Source organism: Epinephelus lanceolatus, chromosome 11 (assembly GCF_041903045.1).
Source record: "Epinephelus lanceolatus isolate andai-2023 chromosome 11, ASM4190304v1, whole genome shotgun sequence".
In the NCBI taxonomy this organism is placed as follows: domain Eukaryota; kingdom Metazoa; phylum Chordata; class Actinopteri; order Perciformes; family Serranidae; genus Epinephelus; species Epinephelus lanceolatus.
Genome location: NC_135744.1, coordinates 32,340,759 through 32,354,845, shown reverse-complemented (window position 1 = coordinate 32,354,845; position 14,087 = coordinate 32,340,759). Strand labels below are relative to the sequence as shown.

General features: G+C 42.1%; 1 protein-coding gene across 1 annotated transcript; it reads right to left on the bottom strand.

Annotated features, from left to right (window-relative positions):
* Positions 1 to 41: 41 nt before the first annotated feature.
* LOC117261240 (protein-tyrosine sulfotransferase 1-like) lies at positions 42 to 12,326 on the bottom strand. Its single transcript, XM_033633578.2, has 6 exons — positions 12,075 to 12,326; positions 5,931 to 6,647; positions 5,666 to 5,824; positions 5,233 to 5,486; positions 2,498 to 2,699; positions 42 to 672 (listed from the first exon to the last, which is right to left on the bottom strand). Exons 2-6 carry the CDS (start codon positions 6,336 to 6,338, stop codon positions 637 to 639), a joined length of 1,059 nt encoding a protein of 352 aa, XP_033489469.1. The 5' UTR covers positions 6,339 to 6,647; positions 12,075 to 12,326; the 3' UTR covers positions 42 to 636.
* Positions 12,327 to 14,087: the final 1,761 nt, after the last annotated feature.

Here is a 14,087-nt window from a genome sequence, read left to right as displayed (position 1 = left end):
CATGAAGAGAACTGAACGAACAAAATACATAAAGGACATTATAAGGTGACATTTAGACTCTTTTTATTCATGTCCAACAATACACAACAATTAAAAAACCCTCAATTCAGAATAAACAACTATAGATTCCTGAATGAATGGTCAACACCAAAATAATTTATTAAGAAAATAAACATACGTCTTCAAAAATATACAGTCGTTATGCTTCATGAACACTGACTGAACTCTCAGTGAGTGAAAGACTCGTCTACAGACACATTCACATTTGTGGTGAACTGTAACAACTTTACAGACATGTTGAAATACTTCCAGGTACAAGGTGAGAGGACGCTTCAAGATGCAGTGTAATACTGTTGATTCACTGTGGAGGAAATGCTGGAGAGGGAAACACTTCCTCGAACAGGTAGTTCACATGAGATATAAAACCCTAACCACTTGGTGAGTCCGTATTTTAAAAACTCCACCCGTGTTTAGACATGAACACCGCACATTAGTCTTACAAACAATTCAAAAATACACGAGACACTTTAAAAACTTTTCTGTGAGGTTTAGTTACTGCTGAACTGGAAGTCCGTGTTTAAGGTGCATCCACATCTTGGAACAGCGACGCTGGTTTACAGGGTATTCCTCTTTCACTTAGCTGGGATGTGGAGTCTCTGTTGCTTTCAAATTCTGAGGAGAGAAAAAAGACACATGTTCACATATGACTGGAAATACTTTCATGGTTCAAAGAGGAGTATCTAGAGGATTTATGATTGTAAATCACACATCAGGGCTGCATCCTATGACTGTGGTGCTTTGATCCATCTTGTCAGCTGTAAAAGTGAAGCTATCTGCAATACTGGAGGCCACGAGTGTGAGTGGGAGATTATGTTTCTGTGATTTGGGTGAGTGATTACAGCTGGATTTATAGTTGTGCATTAAAGGGTTTCAGACTTCAGGGCTCTGGCGGTGACAGAGATGCCACGTGCCCAATAACTGTGACTGGTCAGCTTAGGCTGCTTGTGTTTTTTCTAACAAGTTTCCAGAGGAGATGAGGCTGAAGACAGCTCAGTAGTCCTATTTTTTTCAGTGACACACAACTGTCCCAAAAAATATTAATAAAATGTCCGAAAAATTATTGATAAAATGTCCGAAAATATTAAGAAAATGTCTGAAATATTATTAATTAAATGTAGGAAAAATATTTATAAAATGTCTGAAAAAATATAAATAAAATGTCTGAAAATTAATTAATAAAATGTCTGAATTTTTTTTAAAATAAAAAGCCCGACAAATGTTAATAAAATGTCTGACAAACTGTTATAATTCAGCTTGATACAGCCTGGTCATGTACAATACATGATACATACTGTAGTAGTGTTGTGTAGGTGTGATATCGATGGGTGTAATCTGATACTTAGCAGTAAATCTAAACCTTCAGGGTCAGTATCTTTAGCAGGACCCCCTATAACTCCCATTAGACCACAGTTTCTATTGAGAATGAGACCCTTTGTCTCAGTGAGACTACATGTTTAAATAAAGGTTAAATAGATAAATAAATAAATTACACTTTCATCAAATATAAAGCTGTCTGGAGAAGCTGTGAACGCAGAGCGGGTTGTCCACTTATTCCAGAGTTGGCGGCTCCATTTCCGGTTCTTCTTACCCATGTGCTGAAGCGTTTTTAGGCAAGAACCTGAAGTCCAAATTGCTCCTGATGGTTGGCCAGCACCTTTCATAGTATCTTGCTGCCATCAGTGTGTGAGTGTGTGTGGATGAGAGGCAAATATTGCAAAAAAGCCCTTTATAAATGTAGTTCATTTCTTAAAACCTTAATTTTCCCAGATTTTCTCTACACAATCTTAGTGTTATGACAAATATTAGTGAGGATCCATTAGGCTTCACTTATTTTCTGTTAATGAGGTAAAGGAATAGAAAAAAATATATCTGGATTTTATCAACCTTTATGTTGATCTAAAAGCAAAAACACAAACACAGCGCCAGCACTGATGGCTTTACTTTTTTTGACATTATCATCTTATAATTTGTATGTCCTCTTAATTTTTCTCCTTACATTCTACTGTCAGTAGACTACTACTACTGCTGCTGGGCCAAAGTCAATTGAAAGAAAACTAATTAACAGGAATTAAGATGGGGCGCCAGTGGCTTAGTGGTAGAGCAGGCGCCCCATGTACAAGGCTGTTGCCACAGCGGCCCGGGTTCGACTCCAGCCTGTGGCCCTTTGCTGCATATCACTCCCTCTCTCCCCCCCCCCCCCCCACACTTGTCTGTCCTATACATTAAAGGCTAAAAAAAATATCTAAAAAAAAACGGAAATTAAGATAACCAATTCATATTTTAAGTAATTTATTAAGAAAAAAGATGTCAACTTGAATTTATGACATTTTATTACATATCAGATTAAAGATCTAATCATTAATAAAAAAAGAAATCAGGGTGTTTTTGATTGAAAATTGTTTAAACCAAAAAACCAACTAACACCACTGAGCATCACCTGTGAGTAGTTGTACAGAGACACCATGGGCTCTGGTCTGGTGTAGTCGGGCGGGTTAGCGTGGGGGTCGTAGCCCAGGCGAGCCAGCATGGGGGCAATTTCAGCCATGTCACTTATCACATCAGGGGGTATGTGCCCCACCCACTTGGAGAGGGCGTCTGTGTTTACTGGCTTCATCACTTGGTCTGTGGAGCGCTCAACCCTGCACACAAACCCAAGGTTAGTTAGTGTGTGTTCCACTGTAATGCAACGAGTTTTATACTGAAGAGAAAATGTTCAAAAACAGATACTTGTTATGGGCCACTGAAGAGTGACAGAATCTATGGAGGTAAATTAAAACCATTCAAAGAAATAAAGTGGAATATATACATTGTCAAATCAAGTCATTTTTACACGATTTTCTACCTAATTATGACACATACATAAAAAGGAAATACAAAAATATCAAAGAACGTATTTTATATTTCAGTTTATTTCTTTGTTTGATTTTTTTTATGTAGACATTTTAAATCTCCCATACCTATCAAGCCATCTAACCTAAATAAATAGATATGTGTAACTGTGTAAACACATTTTAGAACCACATTTTGTGATAATTTACATTTCTGAAGAGGATATAAAACATTTGTGTGACTAATATTGCACCAACCGTTGCATAACTAACCAAAATAAGGGTGCTAATTCTCTCAGAATGTGGCCTACTGTAATTCCTTCAAATACACGCCAAGAGATGCTTCACTGGAATCACGAAAGATAAGTAGAGCAACACAAATTTAGGCCAGCCAAGGAAGTCAGGAAGCTTTACTTGACCTTGAAAGGTTTGGCTGCTTTAGACGAAAACTCAGGCGTCCTGGTGGCTCAGTGGAACCAAATATATGACTATGGTTTTGTTTGTCCGAATTGGCAACTCAGCTCAACTTGTACAGCATTTTAATTCAGTGAAAACAACAACACCATAATACACTTAAATAATGACTAACTATGTAACTTGCAGGTGCAAGGTCACGGCTAAAATTGCAGACACTGAGGTCTGTTGTCTGTTTAATGCACATGTCTGTTGATGACACATATGTTGTGTTTTTATGGCTGATTATGATACATTTTAAAATTGGCTGTTTTTAGACATAGCAAATATACAGATACAATTTACACAAAATATGAATAAATACGTTTTGTTTTCTCATAAAATTATTGATAATAACAGAGTTGCACTAGGGGGGATTTAAGTATTTTTAAATGTTTAAATTGGAGGTGGTTTAAGTAGTTAATATTCCCAGTGATGGCCCTATTCAGGTGGTGTAATTGTTTGTCTTTTTGAGGACAACTGGCCAATTATACATGAGATAACATCACATGAAAAAATTGTCAGTAGCTAAAACATGCTGTGACCGCACAAAGCTTTTTAACCTTTCAAAACTTCAGTGGTTAACATCAGGTTTCACTGTGACTTCCTGAAAACCAATGAGTTTCTTTCTAGCCATCAACAATCACAAAGAAATGCATTTCTCAAGAGACTTGAGGTGAAATAATCACTCATTAATCAATAAGTAAATACAGAAAAATAATCTTCAGCATTTCTGATAATCGATTAGTCTTTTAAGTCATCAAAAATTATTCTCAGTCTAGATTTCTCTCGTCTACCTTGACAGTCATTGGGTTTTAGATCGTTGGTTGGACAAAGCAAGCTATTTAGTATTTCTCCTAATTTTTCCATCTTCTTACATTTAAAAAACCAAATGATTACATGAGAAAATAATAACCAGATTATGAATGGATAATGAAAATGATCCTAAATTGCAGCTATAGAAGAGACAGACTGAATCATTCCATCCCCATTCAAGTTAGCAGAGGGCTAAACCAGAAGAAGCCTGTAAGAGGTGGCCTCTTCTATGGACCACGCAGTGCAGAAGCATTGCCACTCTTCAGGGCAAATTTCTCTTTATACATCCATGGATAGAACAGGTGTGACATTTTTACGACATGTTATGTGATATGTGCGACCTACCACTGCAAGATTAAAAAGGCAGCTAGCAGCAGTTAGTAGCTAACTAAAAGAAGAAGAACAGCAGTTAAAATGTCAGAAAATTGGGGAGAGCCTGAGGTCCAGATGCTCCTTATCCTCTAGGCAGGAGATGAGATAAACTGCCATATAACAGGGACGGTAAATGATTGTTTTTGCCATGTCATGACATTGTTACTGTTTAGAAAGCCTTGCCCAACGTATGTTACGTGTCACGCTGAAGGCCGAAGCTGTCGTGTTACACGTTGCACCCATCCCACCGTCTGGAACGCTGGTATGCTATCTTAAATCCCACACTAGAGCAGCATTATGCCTGTGTTGTTTGGTTCTGTACAAAAAAGCAAAGATGGCGTAATGAAGGATCTTTGAGCAGCCCTGTCATGAGATCTCTGTGTAAAAAGTGCTAGATAGAGAACTGTGAGATGTGAGAGTCACTGCAGTCTGTGAGAAATTACACCTTTTATCCTGAAATATACCGGCTCCTCAAAGCCAGCAAGGTGGGAGCTCACAGGAGGGATAATTACACCAAATAAAAAAGTTGGATGAAGATCTGTGTAATTTTCCATCATTTACATGCAACACTTATTGAACCTTGACATTTGAAAAACTTAAAAGCAACTTGCCTTTTCAGGAAATGCATGAAACCTCAGCGTTTGAAACCGAAACTGTCGACATGACTAGATAACCACTAGAGACATACATTTTACATACTCACTTAGACAGAGACACGCCACCAGCTTTCCCAATGAGCTCTTCATGGTGCAGCACTGATGAGTCCCACTGCAACTCTAGGAAGTGAAGCAACTTCCTCATTTCCTCCTCTGCATGGAGGACGAGTTGCTCATAGCGGACAGGCAGACATCTGGACTCCCCGGCCGCCTGGCACTGGCTGAACATGGTCTCAACGGCGCTGCTCCACTTGGTCAGACAATCCCTGTAGCTGGTCAGGTCAAAACCAGAGATGGTCACCTGTGAATGGAGGCAGAGAGATAAGATAAACACTTGAGACGTATCACGACAGAGAGTGAACACAGGGTGGAAAATTTATTGTGTCACAAAGTGTCACCAGTCACGTAGATGCTTGGAAACATGAGTGTGTGAGGAAGTTGGTCTGCCTACAGCCCTGATAAGTAAAGTACCCAGCATACCTTGCGTGATATCATGGAGTGGACGGTTGCCCGGCCGTCTCGTAGCATGAGCACAAATTTGGCCTTAGGGAAGATGCGTGACAGATACGACAGAGACTTCAAGGCGAACGGATCCTTGTTGCAAAGGCGAGGTGCAGGCTCCCCATGGCCGACTATCACCTGAAACACATAAAATGAATATCACACCACGGACTGCCTCAGCTGCTACATGCATACTATTCCTTCTTAATACACAAAATAACAACATGCTTCACTCAACACTCACCTCTAACAGGAACGCTCGCACGGCTGAGTCCAACACCTGGTCAGTGACGCCAGCCTCGTCCAGTCGTATCCTCTCCTTCACCGAGCGGCTCCAGGTGGCCCGCATGGCCAAGAGGCGCGGAATTACTCGGGTCTCTTCCCCACATCGCACAGAGTTGTGGGCATCCAGCATGACGCGCATCAGTGTTGTGCCGCTTCGAGGAAAGCCTCCGATAAAGATGAGGGGAGTGTCTTCAGGGAAGTGTTCAGTTAGAGATAAGCTCTGATTGGCTGAACCCAAGTTGAGCTCCATCCACCGATACCGATGGCTTTTTGGAGGGCACTCTATCCCGCTCATGCCCAAGTAGAGCAGGGAGGCGGAGCAGAGGAGCACGCAGCCCAGCAGCAGGCTCGATCTGGTGTTCCTCATGGTTCAGATGCAGGACATGAAACAAAATCCAGGGGGACCTGAGGAGGTGGCTGGAATCAGATGTGTATGTAGCTATTTTAGTAAAGGTCAGTTCAAGAATTAGTTATACACTGACAGCCTAGATGATGAGGATGACTGCGACAAAGACAGCTGAGGTGATGCTGAGGAAGGCCTGGGGGAGGCCAGGGCGGTGGAGTCTCCTTGGGAGACTCCTCTCTTCTCTGCAGCTCCTCAGCTTTGGTGTTGGAGAGCAGGATCCAGGCCTGCTGCGCCCCACAGCCGGCCACGTCTCTTATCCATCGTTACTCCCTAAAACATGAGGACAACACGTCATGCACATTAGTTCATATTGCTTACCATCAAATACAGAATGCTTCTGTTTCTCCTGCAGTATGAGATCAGATTTCTTTTCCAAGCATGACTTCACAACTTGCTAAGTAACAAATAATCATAACATTTTAAATTTTCAATAAATGAGTAACTCCAGACATTAGGCACTGGCCTGCATGACTGAGCTATTATCAGCGAGCAGGGTGCGGTGGTGGCTGCTGTGTTATTTTGCCAAGAACACTTATACTCTCAGAGTTTCTGAAACGCATCCAGTTTTGTTCTCAAAGCAGTTATTTTGCATCTCTCCTCTGGGGAGCCACTGACCGTTAAGCCATATCAAAGTTCACTGCGGCATGCAGCGCAGACACTCTCCGGCAGTGTATCTGAATTCACTAATTACATGTTTTTATTCTCGCTGACAGTTTCTGCCACACCGAAATGCAAAGCAGTTTGTTTAAGATCAGGTTACTATTGACCAAATCAGCCATACTGCAACTTCCCTATTTCCCTTCTGCAATGTGCCCACGAGTAGTTTCCCCAGCGTAAGCCAGAACATAATTCCTCTTATTAGCATACAAAAAACTAAAATACACACGCATGCAAAAATCACGGAATTCAGCTAACACTCAGTACCTCTAAATGACATCGCTGATGTGTCTAAATAAAACAGTGATTTCACTGCAGTGTTTGACTTACTTTTACAACAACATTACAGCTGTGAAACTAAAACTCACAGCACAACAGCTGTGTCACTTCCTACAGAAACTCTAGGCAAATATAGGATATGTCTCTCTCTCTCAGAGATATTTTAATTTCTGTCTTGTTCCGGCTGAACGTGCAGGGAGCCTAACATCTGGATGCCACGTGGGGAACTCTCCTCTCCCTGGGCTGGAGGAGCTGGCCTGTAAAATTCAGTTTAATGATCAAAGCAAAAAGGAAAAAACAGCTGGAAATGAGGACAACACGGCCTGGCTGGGATACTTAGGTGCTGCCTTAAGCCCCGCTAAGTCCGGTGGTATCCACAAGCTTTACATGTAATGCATTTCCATGCAGAGATTAAGCCACTTGGAGTTGGCAGAGAATTAGGCCATTGGCTTAAGACGAGTCTCGCCGCTTTTTTCTCCTAACAGATGAAAAGTCACATCATCCATATTAGAAAAATTGTATTTTCTCACAACTAAGAACTATTTTCATTATCAATTACTTTGTCATTACTTTCTCCATTAATCACTGGGTCTGTAAAATTTCTTGAGGTCTTCAAATTGCTTGATTATCAGCCTACAACACAAACATATTCAGTTCACTTTACAGTACAGGCCAAAAGTTTGGACACACCTTCTCATTCAATGCATTTTCTTTATTTTCATGACTATTTACATTGTAGATTCTCACTGAAGGCATCAAAACTATGAATGAACACATGTGGAGTTATGTACTTAACAAAAAAAGGTGAAATAACTGAAAACATGTTTTATATTCTAGTTTCTTCAAAATAGCCACCCTTTGCTCTGATTACTGCTTTGCACACTCTTGGCATTCTCTCCATGAGCTTCAAGAGGTAGTCACCTGAAATGGTTTCCACTTCACAGGTGTGCCTTATCAGGGTTAATTAGTGGAATTTCTTGCTTTATCAATGGGGTTGGGACCATCAGTTGTGTTGTGCAGAAGTCAGGTTAATACACAGCCGACAGCCCTATTGGACAACTGTTAAAATTCATATTATGGCAAGAACCAATCAGCTAACTAAAGAAAAACGAGTGGCCATCATTACTTTAAGAAATGAAGGTCAGTCAGTCCGGAAAATTGCAAAAACTTTAAATGTGTCCCCAAGTGGAGTCGCAAAAACCATCAAGCGCTACAACGAAACTGGCACACATGAGGACCGACCAAGGAAAGGAAGACCAAGAGTCACCTCTGCTTCTGAGGATAAGTTCATCCGAGTCACCAGCCTCAGAAATCGCAAGTTAACAGCAGCTCAGATCAGAGACCAGATGAATGCCACACAGAGTTCTAGCAGCAGACCCATCTCTAGAACAACTGTTAAGAGGAGACTGCGCCAATCAGGCCTTCATGGTCAAATAGCTGCTAGGAAACCACTGCTAAGGAGAGGCAACAAGCAGAAGAGATTTGTTTGGGCCAAGAAACACAAGGAATGGACATTAGACCAGTGGAAATCTGTGCTTTGGTCTGATGAGTCCAAATTTGAGATCTTTGGTTCCAACCGCTGTGTCTTTGTGAGACGCAGAAAAGGTGAACGGATGGATTCCACATGCCTGGTTCCCACTGTGAAGCATGGAGGAGGAGGTGTGATGGTGTGGGGGTGTTTTGCTGGTGACACTGTTGGGGATTTATTCAAAATTGAAGGCACACTGAACCAGCATGGCTACCACAGCATCCTGCAGCGACATGCCATCCCATCCGGTTTGCGTTTAGTTGGACCATCATTTATTTTTCAACAGGACAATGACCCCAAACACACCTCCAGGCTGTGTAAGGGCTATTTGACCAAGAAGGAGAGTGATGGAGTGCTGCAGCAGATGACCTGGCCTCCACAGTCACCGGACCTGAACCCAATCGAGATGGTTTGGGGTGAGCTGGACCGCAGAGTGAAGGCAAAGGGGCCAACAAGTGCTAAACACCTCTGGGAACTCCTTCAAGACTGTTGGAAAACCATTTCAGGTGACTACCTCTTGAAGCTCATGGAGAGAATGCCAAGAGTGTGCAAAGCAGTAATCAGAGCAAAGGGTGGCTATTTTGAAGAAACTAGAATATAAAACATGTTTTCAGTTATTTCACCTTTCTTTGTTAAGTACATAACTCCACATGTGTTCATTCATAGTTTTGATGCCTTCAGTGAGAATCTACAATGTAAATAGTCATGAAAATAAAGAAAACGCATTGAATGAGAAGGTGTGTCCAAACTTTTGGCCTGTACTGTATATAAGACAAAAAAAACAGCAGATAATGTCAAGCTAAATAGGTATTCGGCATTTTTGCTGGAAAAAATGACATACATGATAAATGTATTAACGACTTATCGATTAATTGTGTCAGCTCTATCTCATGACCTCTGGTATTAGCTGACCATGCAGATAGTTATGGTTTTATTTGCCCAGGTAGGTTCTGACAAGTCTGTCTCTGACGTTTTTGCCTCCACCTCAAGGTGAACTGAATTGTTTTATTTGTGGTGCTCAAAGTGCTGAAGCAACATCACACTCAGTCTAATCCACAGCTGTCAAATGTTTTCATTAGGACTATTCTTTGGAAGAAAACAGTTGCAATGAAAACTCTGCAAGAGCGAGACACTGTTTCTAGTAAGATGTTGCTGTTGAATTTTTGATTGCGTTCAGCTCCACTGTATTGGAGCAGAAGCAGGAATCTCAGGGAGGGATCTCTGGGACCAAGGCAAACAAATCCAAACCTATCTGCTTGGCTAGACATGACCAGAGTTTTTGTTTTTCCATGAAGTGGTTTCTGCACAGACAAACAGTGAACACCTACTCGATAAATCAAGGGGTTGACCTTGAAAAGGCCACTGCGCTCGCTGATCAGGAACAAGCCAACAAACAAAGTCTATAATAAGCAGAAAACAGTGACCTATGATTACAGTCAGTGGCTGGCATGAAAGAAAGCAGCAAACTAACGTCTTTGAGCAGAAGATTGTCAGGAAATCCAAAGCCAGTGTCACCTCCTCCTCTTCACAGGAGGAACACAGACTTCCTGCCAAAGGGAAAGTCTGACAGGGAGAGCATCGCCTACATTTACCCTGAACTCAGGTTAATGCATTAATATAAAACTGTCAAGAGACCAACCACTCTTAGAGCTGTTTCCTTGAATGCTCCATGTTGAATTTAAGACTCTAGAGGTGCAGCTTGTAGGATTTGGGGGGATATTTTGGCAGAAATGGAATACACAAAGTCCTTTCATTCATGCATAATCACCTGAAAATAAGAGCTGTTGTGTTTTTGTTACCTTAAAATCAGGCGGGTCCTCGTCTATGGATATTGTCATGTTGCACAACCATGTCTATACAGTAGCCCAGAATGTACAAACCAAACGCTGGCTCTAGATAAGGCCATTTGCATTTTCGCATCTGCCACTTTAGTTAGCAGACCCTTTGCAAGGACAACATCAGACACAAATCACTGATTATTTAACATGAAGCTGCTTTATTCAGTTTTTTTTTTACCAGTTGAAATCACTCTTTGGATTATTTACCTCCTGGCAAAAACCTCCTGAACATCTGGATCTTAAGTTACAAGAGAAAAAAGGTGAGCACACATTAGATGGTGCTGTCTCCGACATGCCAAACAGCCTCGGAGAAACACTGATTTGTAACATGAAACTGCTTCATCCTGTGTTTTTACAGGTTTAAATCACTGAATCTGTTTGTTTGGATAGGAGGAGACCTCTGGGGATGATTTGCCTCCTGGTAAAAACCTTCTGAATAACAAACACTGAAGGATTTCTAACTGGGAGAAGTTTCAGCTGGGTGCAATCTGCAATCCTCACCGCTAGATGCCACTAAATCCCCCTAAATCTTACATACTGTTCCTTTAAAGTAGTTTATTTATGTATGGGCTATTCTTCTTTTCTTTATTCTACACTACTATGACAGTTTCCTCTCAGTGACAAAAATGTGAAATGAACTGAATGTCCTAAGCAGTACGTGTTTGTTGCAGCTGCTTCCCTTTTTGCTGCACAATTGTTGTGGTGAACCAGGTGCATGTTGGTGATATCCAGCAACACACTGTCAAGGAATTTGAAGCCTCCTTGAGTCTTGAGAGGGAGAGCAGATTGTCTCTGGTTGATGCATTACTTTCACAAAGGTTGGATCTGTTTTCTTGAGTGCCCTACCACTGAATGATTGTCTTCAACAACAGCTCTGTGTCTTCATGCATTTTTGTGTGGGACATTCTTGCTCTCTGTGTTGCAATGACAGCTCCCTCTCAGTGGCACAAAATGTGAAATGTATGAAAAGGTACATATTCAATTGCAGCTGCTTCAACATGAAGAACTGCTGCCTTTCTGCCGCGTTGCACAAATCTACATTGAGCAAGGTGTGTGTTGGTGGGAATATCATAAACAGGTCAAAGCTATCACCGCAGTCTACGGTGTGTGTAGTAATAGGATTATTCCACGGCTGCAAAGCGAAGGCCCAGCAGCCACCAACATCTGGCCTGACTCGACGATACATCTCGTCTGCAAAAATGCACCCGAGGCAGGAAGCCACCAGGTGAATGACCTGCTATCAGTCAGACACACCGTGACAGACCAGCGGCCACCTACGGCTCACCAGAACAAGCCTGTCAGTGTAGCCTGTACAAATAGGCTCATTTAGCTGTCTGTGGGGAGCTAACACACGTCGTAAATATATCAGACCCGTTGAAAATGGTGTTCACTCACCAGTGCCGGGGAAACTGCCGAAATGCGAAGAAAAAAAACATGAACATTGATCCAAAAAAGCTGAAACCAGCAGCTCCTCTGTCCACACCGGTGTTTCCTCTCATGTGGTGAATCTACCGGCGGAGCTCATGACGCCATGTAGTATTTTTAAAAGACATTTAATTACAAAACGTCTCGCCGCTGGTTCCTGGTGTAACTTTGCACCGTGAGAAGTCGAGCTGTATCTACCGTTAAGAGGGGGAAAAAACCCAGTGAGCACGAGCGCAGCCAGGCGGAGAAAGCGGAGCTCTGATTGGTCAATGCACGTTCCGAATGCTAATACACATCTGCTTGGGCGATTCCTATTGGTGGAGATTTTAAAGGACAATTCCGCCGCAGTCACAAACCCAGTGTGTTTTTTCTGTTTCACACTCGAGGCTAAAATTACTTTACTTCATCGATTCGTGTGCTCTCAGTAAAAGCCCGCTGGGGAAATCTAATCACAGTGTGGGATTTAGCAGAGGTTACACCCAACTCTTCTCATTTACCCAGCTTTTATTAGTGAAACAGATTCTGGTAACTCTTTTAGTATGACACGGATCTTCATGAAACACTGCGGCCACTGTGGAGGACCAAATGTGACTAAATTACACTGGTAAAGCCTGTCAAAGAGCAGTAAACAAAACATATAACGACTGAAATTCATAAATGAGTGATGAGATGCATCAATAATAAATAAATTAAGTGCTTATTAAACATGACGAGCCTGATAAAAGGTGTAAAATAAAATCAATTTTAAGAAAATAGATGACTTTCTCCTTGTGTTGACTACAGGTATTTATTTCTCTATATAAATTGATAATAAACCCTCTTAGCTTGATTTATGTCAAGTTGTCTTTGCTATTAAAAATGGAAGGACAATGCCAAGTCAACACTAAGTAGATAGCACATCCCTGTTGCTGCATGAAGGACACACCGTGATTAAAAAAAAAAGGAAAAATCATGGCCAGATTAACCTTCTCGGCATCTGAGAGGACAAGGATGAGCTGATTGGCCCCTATTAACCCGTGTTCATCCCACTCTGTGCAACATGTACAGTTTGTCCATGCTACAATAGTACGTGGCCCTAGCTTTCCTGTAAAGGAAAACACATTTAGACTCCCTCACCTCACGTTAAATAGTACAAATCACCTTAAAAGAACACAGTTCACAGTTTTTTTGACCCATGAAGCTACTGATCAGTAGATTATTTAGTTGTGAGTTGAAGAGTGCTGGAGATATCAACCATAGAGATGTCTACCTTCTCTAAAATATAATGGACCTAGACTGCACTCAGCTTGTGGTGCTCAGAGCACCAAAAAATACATTTGAAAACCTCAACAACCATTCCATCCATCAATTTTCATCTGCTTATCCGAGGCCAGGTTGCGGGGGCAGCAGGCCGAGCAAAGCACCCCAGACATCCCTCTCCCCAGCTTTCCAGCTCCTCCTGGGGGACCCCAAGGTGTTCCCAGGCCAGATGAGACATGTAGTCCCTCCAGTGTGTTCTGGGTCTGCCCCGAGGCCTCCTACCAGTGGGACGTACCCAGAACACTTCCAGCGGGAGGCGCCCAGGAAGCATCCTGATCAGATGCCTGAACCACCTCAACTGACCCCTTTCTACACAAAGGAGCAGCAGCTCTACTATGAGCTCCCTCCGGATGTCTGAGCTCCTCACCCTATCTCTAAGGCTGAGCCCAGACACCCCACGGAGGAAACTCATTTCGGCTGCTTGTATCTGCAATCTCATTCTTATGGTCACTATCTAGAGCTCATAACCTTCGCCTTACAGCTCAGCTCCCTCTTCATCATGACGGACTGGTGCAGCGCCTGCATCACTGCAGAAGCTGCACCAAACCGCCGATCCCTCTCACGCTCCATTCTAACCTTACTTGTGAACAAGACCCCGAGATACTTCAACAACGTCTCTCTCAGAAATCATGACTTGTGTGTTAAGGCATGCTTGTGTAAAGTAGGAACTGATGACATGCTTAT